General features: G+C 67.0%; 2 protein-coding genes across 2 annotated transcripts in view; one reads left to right on the top strand and one right to left on the bottom strand.

Moving 5' to 3' along the window:
- The window catches only part of NPR2 (natriuretic peptide receptor 2), a 26,102-nt gene extending 19,327 nt beyond the window's left edge, over positions 1-6,775 (top strand). Inside the window, exons 13-21 of the mRNA XM_026658209.1 lie at positions 889-1,044; positions 1,447-1,615; positions 2,225-2,371; positions 3,149-3,272; positions 4,322-4,390; positions 4,648-4,822; positions 4,991-5,089; positions 5,320-5,411; positions 5,873-6,775. Coding sequence (XP_026513994.1) covers positions 889-1,044; positions 1,447-1,615; positions 2,225-2,371; positions 3,149-3,272; positions 4,322-4,390; positions 4,648-4,822; positions 4,991-5,089; positions 5,320-5,411; positions 5,873-5,935 — 1,094 coding nt within the window. The 3' untranslated portion in view covers positions 5,936-6,775. The remainder of the gene's footprint in view (positions 1-888; positions 1,045-1,446; positions 1,616-2,224; positions 2,372-3,148; positions 3,273-4,321; positions 4,391-4,647; positions 4,823-4,990; positions 5,090-5,319; positions 5,412-5,872) is intronic.
- Positions 6,776-8,145: 1,370 nt separating this feature from the next.
- SPAG8 (sperm associated antigen 8) overlaps positions 8,146-10,867 on the bottom strand; it is a 12,266-nt gene continuing 9,544 nt past the window's right edge. Inside the window, exons 5-7 of the mRNA XM_026658208.2 lie at positions 9,702-9,816; positions 9,186-9,248; positions 8,146-8,434 (exon numbers count right to left, since the gene is read on the bottom strand). Coding sequence (XP_026513993.2) covers positions 8,312-8,434; positions 9,186-9,248; positions 9,702-9,816 — 301 coding nt within the window. The 3' untranslated portion in view covers positions 8,146-8,311. The remainder of the gene's footprint in view (positions 8,435-9,185; positions 9,249-9,701; positions 9,817-10,867) is intronic.

Raw genomic sequence — 10,867 nt, 5'->3', positions numbered from 1 at the left:
GGGGGGGGGTCAGTGCAGCCGGAGGAGGAGCCAAGGGGGGTGCCTTTTTTATCTTTGCTCCCCCTCCTCTTAAAAGCTGGCTACACCACTGCATTCAGTCCTTTGTTCAGAGCTTCAGTTTGTAGCAAGGTTCCTCCAGAGGTCAGAAGCAGGATTGAAGACAAAAGGGAGGGGTTTCCAGGGCCTTTTCTAGTCTCTCACTTGTGGAAGGACGCCCCTTTGTTCTCCTGTGCAAAATCACAGCAGCAAGATGGAGTTTGTAGCCACCTGGGCAAGTCACATGTCCAGGCAAGACTCCGTTTGCAGGCGGCAGCCATTGCTCACATGCTGCCTTGAACATTCCCAGGAAAGCTCAGCTGTGGATTGGCGTCTCCCAAGGTTCATTGTCCGTTAAGTGTTTCTTGATTGGGCACTTCCTGAGAAAAGTCCTTTCTCAAGAAACTGACCAAATGCGTCACTGAGGCTACTTGGAATCAAATACATTTGAGCTACACGTACAGAGCCAATATTCATAACTTCAAATACAAAATTGATACACCCAGACCGACAGCATCATCCTAACCAGCAAATCACCTTCCCATAGACGCCTCACACGACAACCTTGGCACAATATTTGCTGCAAATATAGAACAGTGGCTGCAACAATGATCTATCCAGTCACAGTTCATGTCAATAGCGTCACAGAGGAGAAGGGGTCCCCTATGCTCCCCAAGCTGCCCAGGGCCGAGAGGGCAGCTCCGCGGCGTCCTTCAGGCCTGGGCTGCCCCACAGCCTGCTCCCCCGGCAGCACCCAGCCTGGCCCCTGCACTAGGCTGGGTGGCTCTGGCCGGGTGGAGGTCGGACGCGTGGGGTCGGCTCAGACGTGGCTGTGCTCCTTGCTGCTCCCAGAGAAGTTGTGGACGGCCCCCGAGCTGCTGCAGCAGGGGCGCCTGCCCCCCCCAGGGATGCAGAAGGCGGATGTGTACAGCTTCAGCATCATCCTGCAGGAGATTGCCCTGCGCAACGGGCCCTTCTACATCGAGGGCATGGACCTGAGCCCCAAGGGTGAGTGGGCTGGGGCCCTAGGGACAGGGCGGTGGGGCCTGGACCCTGAGGTGAGAGTGCAGGGGGGCAGGGCTGGGTCCCTAGGGATGGGGCGGCGGGGACCTGGACCCCAGGTGCGAGTTAAGGGGGGCAAGGCTGGGTCCCTAGGGACAGGGCGGTGGGGGGCCTGGACCCCAAGGTGCGAGTGCAGGGGGGCCGGGCTGGGTCCCTAGGGATGAGGTGGCGGGGGCCCGGACCCCAGGTGCAAGTTAAGGGGGGCAGGGCTGGGTCCCTAGGGATGGGGCGGCGGGGACCCGGACCCCAGGTGCGAGGGCTGGTCCAGCCCAGGGTGAAGACACCCCAGCCGCTCAGCCGGCAGCGCAGGCGTTGGTCCCCCGGCTGGTGACGCTCCCGTCCCCGCAGAGATTGTGCAGAAGGTGCGGAACAGCCAGAAGCCGTTCTTCCGGCCCTCCATCGACTTGGGGCTGCACAGTGAGGAGCTGGCCGTGCTGATGGAGCGCTGCTGGGCGCAGGAGCCCGCCGAGCGCCCCGACTTCAGCCAGCTCAAGATCTTCATCCGCAGATTCAACAAGTGGGTGCCCCGCCCGGGGCGGGACCGGGGTTGGGATTCAGCCGCATGCAGGGGGCGCTGGGGGAGGTGTCGGCCGCGGGAGCAGGGCTGGGACGGGGGAGGGGGGTACACGCCGGGCAGGAACGGGGACGCAGGACGGGGAGTGCGTGCAAACACAGGAGCGTTACATGGTCTTCTCTCCCACCTCCCCAGTCCCGTGTTCTCAGCTGGGGCACGCTCAGGGGCGTTGGGTGCCAGGTGTCACTGTCCTGGTGACTGGGTTTTCGGATCCTCCATTGCTATGGGGCCGGCCTCAGACCCAGCAGGGCGATGTTCAGACCTGTGTCCTTTCTACCCCTCCCCCCTACCCCCGTAGCCATGCAAAATATAGGGGAAACTGAGGCACACAAAAAGGTCATGTAACATATTCCAGAAATTTCCCACTCGGTCACAGTACCAGGCGGGGTTGTGTGGTGCCACAGCCTCTCCTTGAGTGCCAGCCCCAGGAGGAGACTGGGGAGCAGCAGCCCTTGGGGAGCAGGCACTGGGGGGGTGGGCATTATGGTTCCCCCCGTGTCGTGGACACAAGGTCCCCCCATTAGTCTCCTCCCTGCCGGCCTGTCTCTGCAGTGAAGGCAGCACCAGCATCCTGGACAACCTCCTCTCGCGCATGGAGCAGTACGCCAACAACCTGGAGAAGCTGGTGGAGGAGCGGACGCAGGCCTACCTGGAGGAGAAACGCAAGGCCGAGAACCTGCTCTACCAGATCCTGCCGCAGTAAGAGACCCACACAAGCCCCTGAGCATGTGCTGGCAAGGGGGAGAGCCGGGGGGGGCATATGCCAAGCTCCCCCACGGGTGTGTGCTGGCACGGGCTGGGTGTGCAGAGCACCTCCATGAGGGTGCGGTGGGGTGCGGGGCAGCGTGCCCCCAGGCGTGTGCACTGGCGAGGGGGTGTCAGCACCTGGTGCACATGTATATTGCCTGGGACTTCGGCACAAGCAGGGGAGGGCAGGTGGGCTGGGCCTCGATGAGCCCGAGGAATTAGGTCAGTAGGTCAGGGCGGCCCCCTGAGGTGAGAGGCACAGACGTGCTCCCCTGCCCTGGCTGGCCGCCCACCCTCGCACACTGAGTCAGGAGGGTGCCCCTCCCCAGAGCCTGGGGTGGGGGGGACAGCGCAGAAGCTGTGCAATGGCTGGGCTGGGGGCTTGTGGGGGGCAGGGCTGGGGACGGGTTTGAGGGAGGGGTGTCAAGCAGCAGATGCCTGAGCCACCACTGAGCGCCCCTTGGGCCCTCCCAGAGCCCCACAGGATCCTTGCCATTCCCTCAGAGACCCTCCCTCGCCCTGGCCCCCAGACTGACTGGGGGGGCAAGGGGGCTGATGGGCAGAGAGGCGGGGGTGGCTGGGGGTTAGAGGCCTTAGCACTGGTGCACCCGGCCCCGTGCCTGGGGGGGGAGAGGGGCAGGGGCCTGGTGCTCCTGCCTTGCTCCCATTTCACAGCCGGGGGGGCCGCCAGTCTGGGGCAGCAGCTCACACTGACCTGCTCCCCCCAAGCTCCGTGGCCGAGCAGCTGAAGCGCGGGGAGACGGTGCAGGCCGAGGCCTTCGACAGCGTCACCATCTACTTCAGCGACATTGTGGGGTTCACAGCCCTGTCGGCTGAGAGCACCCCCATGCAGGTAACTGAGGAGAGAGAACACACCTGTGCAGGTAACCAGGGGGAGAGCCCCCTGTGCAGGTAACCGGGGGGGAGAGAACACACCTGTGCAGGTAACCTGGGGAGAACACACCTGTGCAGGTAACCAGGGGGAGAGCCCCCCATGCAGGTGTCACGGAGTGTGGGGGGACACAAGGCCCTGCACCCCCGGCTTCCTGCAATTCACCATGACTCTCAGCCAGCCAGTAAAGCAGAAGGTTTATTTAGACGATAGGAACACAGCCCAAGACAGATCTTGCAGGCACAGACAACAGGACCCCCTCAGTTAGGTCCATCTTGGGGTCCCAGGGGCACCACAGCCCCGTTGGGGGGTCAGAGCCCCGTCTGAGCTCCCTCCATTACCAGCCAGCTCCTGACCAACCTCAACTCCTTCCAGCGTCTCTCACCCCTCCTCTCACGGCTCCTTCCCCAGCCTTTGTCCAGTTTCCCGGGCAGAGGTGTCACCTGGCCCCAGCCCCCTTCCTGGGGTCTCACGTTACATGCTCAGGTATCCTCCCTCAAGGCCAGTCTCCCATCCCCCAATGCAGACTGTCCCAGCCAAGCTCCCCACTCAGCATTCAAAGACCACATTAAGGACGGTCCCAGTTCGTCACAGCAGGTAACTGGGGGGAGAGCCCCCTGTGCAGGTAACCGGGGAGAGAACTCACCTGTGCAGGTAACCGGGGGGGGGAGCCCCCCATGCAGGTAACCGGGGGGAGAGAACACACCTGTGCAGGTAACCAGGGGGGAAGAGCCCCCCATGCAAGTCACCTAGGTGGGGGCAGAGCAGCGCCCCTGCAGGGTGCCAGGGGGACCCCTGCGGGGGAGGATCTGTAGGGAAGCAGCCAGTAAGCAGCCCTCCCCTCCCTCTGGCAGCCCAGTTCCTGGGGCTCTGAGCATAGACTGGCCCGTGCGTGGGGGGCTGTGGTCCACGGTGTGGGTGTGGCTGGGCGCCCCGGGGCAGTGCCAGCTGCGCAGCGAGTGGCCAAGGAGACTGGGCGCCCGGCCCACACCTGTGCTCCCCGCCCCCAGGTGGTGACCCTGCTGAACGATCTCTACACCTGCTTCGACGCCATCATCGATAACTTCGACGTGTACAAGGTGAGACTGGCCGGTCGCTGCGCATGGCGCTGTCGGGGCAGGGCCTGGACACAGCCCTGGCACTTGGGAGGGTGGGGGGAAACTGTGCCCCAGAGAGGGGGTGGGGAGCTGAGACGGTGCACCTCGGCAAGGGGCCTGGGGCCTGGCTCTCGGCGGGATGGGAGTGTGGGTGGGGTCTCTCCCCTTTGCACTCCCTGGGGTGGCAGACCCGGGCATGCGTTTGCAGGTGCTCGTCCTTGACTCTGCTTGGTCCCCAGGTGGAGACGATTGGAGACGCCTACATGGTGGTGTCGGGGCTGCCGGTGCGGAACGGGAAACTGCACGCCAACGAGATCGTCCGCATGGCGCTGGCGCTGCTGGAGGCCGTGAAAACCTTCAAAATCCGGCATCGGCCCAACGACCAGCTCCGGCTGCGCATCGGCATCCACACCGGTGAGAGACCAGGCTCCTGCAGCCGGCGGGTGGGCCCGAGGGGGCACCACGCTCTGAGTCACCAGCAGGACTGGGGTGACGTGCTGTCCTGGGGCTAGAGGGGGCCTGGGAGGGGAGGGGAGGGGTTCCCGGGGCCTGCGCAGAGGTGACGGCTCTCTCCCCCGGCAGGTCCTGTGTGTGCCGGGGTCGTAGGGCTGAAGATGCCCCGGTACTGCCTGTTTGGGGACACGGTGAACACTGCCTCGCGCATGGAGTCCAACGGGCAGGGTAAGTCTCCTCCCCCGTGGGGCAGCTCACCCAGCCCCCACCCAGGGCCCGCCCAGCTGCAGGGCGCGGTCAGGGTCTGGCCCTCACCGCCCAGTGGCAAGGCAAGTTGGTGGCAGCGCCGTGGGAACTGCCCGGTAGCCCCCAGCCCAGATCCAAGCGGTGGGTCTGCGGGTGTAGCTCCAGACCCCCTGCTCTGGCCCCTGGTGACGCCTCCCCCTCCTCTGACCCAGCACTGAAGATCCACATCTCGTCCACCACCAAGGAGGTCCTGGATGAGTTCGGCTGCTTCGAGCTGGAGCTCCGAGGGGACGTGGAAATGAAGGTGAGTCTGGGGCTGGCTGGCCGGGGGCAGGGCTCCTGGGCAGGGACAGGCCGGCTGGGCCCCCAGCGGGGATGGAGGTACAGAACCGACGGGGCACCGGGAGGTGAGCACGGAGCTGGGAGCAGGTGGAGGGGCCAGGCGCAGCGCTAGCAGCCCAGGATGCCAGGGCCATGGGAATGCACAGACTTGCCCCTGCACTGCTGAGAGCCCAGCAGCCCCTGTGCCAACTTCAGCCACAGCAGCTCTGCCCATGGAGGGCACATCCTGGCAGCCGGGAGAGCCCTCGGCAGCTCACTGCACGGCCTGGAACGACGGGCACAGCCGAGCTCTCAGATGCGACGTCCCTTCCCAGGGCATGGGCGGCCCCGGCTCTGCGGTGGGGGGGCCTGGCTCCAGCTCTGGGCCATGGAGGACGCGGGTGTGTGTGGCGCTGGCCTGACCTGCTCCCCTCTGGCTTCCAGGGGAAAGGGAAGATGCGGACGTACTGGCTGCTGGGCGAGCGGACAGACGACAGCATCATCTGAGGCCGGCCCTGGGCTGACTCGGGCTCTGCACTGAGCGGGGCTCTGTCGCTGAGCTCCGCGCGCAGGAGGCTGCGCTCCGTCTCCGAGCACCACTCCCTGGCCACAGCAGGGAGCGCCCGGCACGCAGGCCCCGACCAAAGCAGCCGAGCTCCACGGGGCCGAGCAGCGGGGCCCTGCTCTGCTGGCAGACACGCAGGGCTGGCACTCAGCCGAGGCGCCCTGTGCACGGTGAGCCGTGCTGCCCACCCGGCCCGGCCCGCCCCAGCTGAGTCTCCAGGGCCTGGTGGTGATGGCGGGAGCCAGCCAGGCCCTGACTGGTGCCAGCAGGGCCAGCACGACCCCACAGTGCTCCTCGGAGCCTGGCTGTACTCTGTGCCAGGGAGGGGCTGGCGGGGCCCTGGGCACCGCCTGAGAACGAGCCCTCGGGGCCCTGAGTCTCTGTAACCCGTGATCCCCTCTCCAGGCTCGGCTGGCTCTGAGCCCCTCAGCCTTGCCACCCCCGGGCCCAGCTGGCTCTGAGCCCGTCCCCCCGGGGGCCTGGCTGCTCCCCCATGGCACTTGGCCTTCTCTCCAGTACTCAGCACCCTCCCCCCAGGTGGGCGAGCTGGGGCTGCTGCCAGGGGTGGCCCTCAGCTGGGGGGGCGGCTTCCTCACCCACTGTCCTGTGGCCTGGTTCACACGAGCACGATGCAGCTGCTCGCGCCGTCCCTTGCCCTGTAACTACCCAGTGGGCTGGGCAAACACCCACACCCTGGCAGTGCCCACAGCCTCCCCCAGGTGTAAATACAGGGATCAAACCGTGCACACGACTGTGTTGAAATACAGACTTCCTGAACCAGACCCCGTGTGTCTCTGGGGGCTGGTGGGGAGACGCTGCCGCGGTGCGACCCCGGGCGGCTGTCGGGGCGGGGGGGGGAGAGGCGCTGCTGCGGTGCGACCCCGGGCGGCTGTCGGGGGGGCGGAGGGGAGCTGGTGCCACCCTGAGCGGAGGGCTGGGGAGACCTGGCCAGTCAGATTGCTTTGCCTGGCCGGGTAGTTGGTGACCAGCTGCAGGGGCTGCTGTGAACACTGGCTCCTGCAGTGTGTGCCCGTGCCATGGGAGGGCGCCCTGCGTGCAGTGATGCCCCGGGCACTGCCCTGCAGCAGCCGTGGGCCCCGCCTGGCTCCTGGGCGCGGGGCGGGGTGGGAGGCTGCCTCGCTGCGTCTCCTGGGGCACGTTCAGGGAACGGCTCGCTGCCCCCGCCAGGTTTGCTTTGGCCGGTGGCCGGAGCGCTTTCCTGCTCAGCCAGCCCCTTCCTGGAAGGCACCTTTGCCCGAAGCACGGCAGCGGGCGGGGGCTCTGCCTGGCCGAGGAGCTGGCGGTAATGAGATCACCCCTGCTTCCCAGAGAGCGTGGGGGGAGCAGTGGGCCATGACCGGTCCCATCCCTGCAGGACTGGGGCTGCTCCCCCTTTCAAGGCAGGAGGGGGGTCTAGGGCCAGGGCTCTGCTCATGCCGTCACTGGGGTTGCACTGGTGTCATGGGGAGCAGGACACGGCCCCCTGAGGCCTGTTCAGCTTCTGGGCTCACCAGCAGGAGGCAGGAGTGAGCAGGCTGAGACACGGGGGTGGGCAAGACCCCCCAGCTGGCAGATCTGGTCCGTCCCATGGGGGCCAGCAGGGGCGGGCTCCCCTGTTCCATGATGCCAGGAGAGCGAGGATGGGCGAGCCCTGTGCAGGCTCACGGTGCTGTCTGTGCCCATAGGAGGCAGGGCTTAGCTGGCAGCTCTGGTACCCCACCCTGTGCCGCAGCTGCCTGCACCAACCCCAGAGCTGCAAGGAACTCAGCAAACCTGCCACCCCACGGCCTGATGGCAGCAGCTGCTGCCTCTGCCAGCCCCAATGGCGCCAGGGCTGGACTGGGCCATGCCTGCCCCGGTGGGCAGCCAGCCTCGCCCTGGGGAACTGCCTGCTACTGCCCCGAACAGCTGCATGAGACTCCTGCAGAGAGGGGGCTCTGGGGAGGCCCTGGCCTCAGGCCGGAAGTGGCTGGGACAGGAGCCCTTTGCCTGGGACAATGCCCCCTGACCAGGCTCCCTGGCCTGCAGCTGGGCTCACTGGGCAGGCCGGGCTAACAGGCCCCATTCAAGCGGGGCAGCCAGGGGTGCTGTCAGCCCTGGCTCAGCACAGCACCTCGCTCCCCCCCCCAAATGCACTGGGGAGGGGGCAGGGCTGGCGGGGGCCCAAGTCAGTGCCTGAGTACCCTGAGCCTGCACTGAGCACTAACAGCCGTGCGCCCTACCCCCACTGCACACGCAGCATCCCCCCAGCCCAGCCCGGAGCCCCTAGTGTCACACCAGCCAGCCGGTCCCGTCCACTCTTTATTGCCCTGCGGGGCCTAGAGTTTGGGGTAGTTCTCTGGGGCGTAGGGCAGGGGCTGGTCCAGGTACTCGCTGATCGGGGTGGTGAAGGTCGCGTTCCTCCTAAAGGGGGTGTCGCTGGTACGGATGTTGGAGACGCCCTGAAAGAAGAGGAATTGGACAGTGTCCCAGGTGAACAGAGCAGGGCTTCCAGGTAGGGGCCTCGGCTGGGGGATGTGGCAGATGTGGCAGGCCCCTAGCTGGGGGACAGGGCAGAGGCAGCTGTGCCCCGGTTGGGGGATGTAGCAGGGCTCCGGCTGGAGGGATGTGGCAGAGGCGGCAGGGCCCTGGCTGGGGGACGGGGCAGAGGGAGCAGGGCCCCGGCTGGGGGATGTAGCAGGGGCCCAGCTGGAGGGATGTGGCAGAGGCGGCAGGGCCCTGGCTGGGGGACGGGGCAGAGGCGGCAGGGCCCCCGGCTGGAGGGATGTGGCAGGGCCCCGCTGGGAGGATGTGGTGGACACAGCAGGCCCCAGGCTGGGAGACGGGGCAGGGCCCCGGCTGGGGGATGTGGCGGACGTGGCAGGGCCCCGGCTGGAGGGATGGGGCAGAGGCGGCAGGGCCCTGTCTGGGGGATGTGGTGGACGTGGCAGGGCCCCGTCTGGGGGATGTGGCGGACGTGGCAGGGCCCCGTCTGGGGGATGTGGCGGACGTGGCAGGCCCCTGGCTGGGGGATGGGGCAGAGGTGTGCTGAGGAGAGGAGCAGGCGTCACTCCACTCCCCTGCCCGCGGGGGTGGCTGCTCGTCTGTTGGGTCAGCAGCCGTGCGCAGGAGGCAGGTGGGAACGGCTCAGCTGCTGGGGCAGCCGCTCGCTGCCCGCAGGCAGCCTGGCTGGCCTGGACTGGGGGTACTTACAGGCAGCTGGCGGGCGCTCTCCAGCCAGAAGGTGTGGGGCTGCTCCAGGCGATAGTCGTGGGGCTGGGAGAAGCACAAACGCAGAGCGTGCCCATCAGCAGGGAGTGCCCGCCGGCTGTGCAGGGAGCTGCACCCCCCAAGGCTTCCCGAGCTCCTGGGATGGGCGCTCGGCTTGCCCTGTCTGAGGACCCCCCCAGGGGAGTCTCCTGGCCACGGCATGCCCCAGCCTCCCCGAGGCGGGCACTACAGAGTGGGCAGCTCAGCCCCCGTCAGCGCTGGCTGTGATGCCGAGCGCCAGGACCAGCACGGGCTGAAAGGCTGCGCATTCCCCCAGCTGGGAGAGTGCAGGTGACAGGTCCCTGCCCTGGCCATGTACCCGGCCACGTGCCCGTCCAGCTACCCCTCTGCCTGGCCCTTCCTCCCCCACCCAGCCCAGTGCCCCACCTCCCTTCCCTGCAGGCTGAGCACCGAAGCTGGGGGCAGCTGACGGTGCAGAGCCCTGGCCCCTGGTCTCACCCTGCTGGGGGGCGGCAGTACAGCCTGGAAGCCCTCCTTGCAGTAGTGCCGGTGGGTGGTGGAGAGCGACTCCATGGGCCCGGCGGGAGGGTAAAGCTCCGTCAGGGTCTCCTTCCTGCAGAGAGATTCGGGGGTTACTGAGGGACGGGGTCGCGGCTCCCCAGGCACCTGCCCCCGTGGCCCAGCCAGTGGCCCCGTGGGAAAGTTCTGCAACCACACAGGACCCAACTGCAAAGAGCCCCGCCCCCACGGGGAGGAGCCTACACAGAGTTCTCCCCTGGCCCCGCCCCATGGGAGGAGTCTGTGAAGAGTCCCGCCCCCTCCCAAGGGTGGCGCTGGGGGAGTGTTAACGTGCTCAGGAGCAGGGCTTGGCGGTGCCCTGGTGCCCACGCGGGCACTGGCTGCAGGGCGCTGGGTAGGAAAGCAGCAGAATGGCGCATATCAGGCTGGGCTACAGCCTCCCAGGGGCCGGCCAGAGCCTGGGAGCGAAACTGACGTCCTCTCTGTCCCGGCAAGCCAGTGCCCCTGCAGCATCACGTGGGCCCTGGCTGGGCCGTGCCCCCAGGGCTCCCATTAGTCAGACACCCAAAGCCGCTGGCTGCCCCCTGTGACCCCCCAGAACAGTCCCTCTTCGGGGCTCCATGGGCCAGCTGGGACACCCCACCAGACCCAGAGACGGTGCCCCTCCTCGGCCTCCAGCTGCCATCCCCCAGGCCAGGCCCATGGCCACCCAGGCATTTCCCTCCCCATTGGGCATGTGCTAGAACAGGTACCCCCAGTGCTCCCCGGGCCCAGCCACTGGAGCAGCTGCTCCCAGCCCCGCCTGCTCACACTGCGCCTGGGGGGAGCGCTGCCCCCCAGACTCCTTGGAAGGGCTCCTAATCTCTCCTGCTGCCTCTGCTTTCCCAGGCTCACAACGGCTTCCCTTATCGCGGGCTGGGGAAGTTGGCCAGCACATGGGCCCCAGACGCTATCACGAAGGAAAAGCAACAGGAAACCCCCAGGCCTGGAGCATGACGCAGCCCTGCGGCTCAGCACAGGGTGCAGGCGAGGAACAAGGAGGCCACAGGCCTTGACTTGAATCTGAGCCGGACTTGCCCTGTCCCTAGGGACCCAGCCCTGCCCCCCCGAACTCTGAGCTCTGGGGTCCGGGCCCACGCTGCCCT

The sequence above is a fragment of the Terrapene carolina genome, unplaced genomic scaffold, assembly GCF_002925995.2.
Source record: "Terrapene carolina triunguis isolate 2854851 unplaced genomic scaffold, T_m_triunguis-2.0 Scaffold408, whole genome shotgun sequence".
Taxonomy (NCBI): Eukaryota; Metazoa; Chordata; order Testudines; family Emydidae; genus Terrapene; species Terrapene triunguis.
This window is presented reverse-complemented; position numbering and strand designations above follow the sequence as displayed.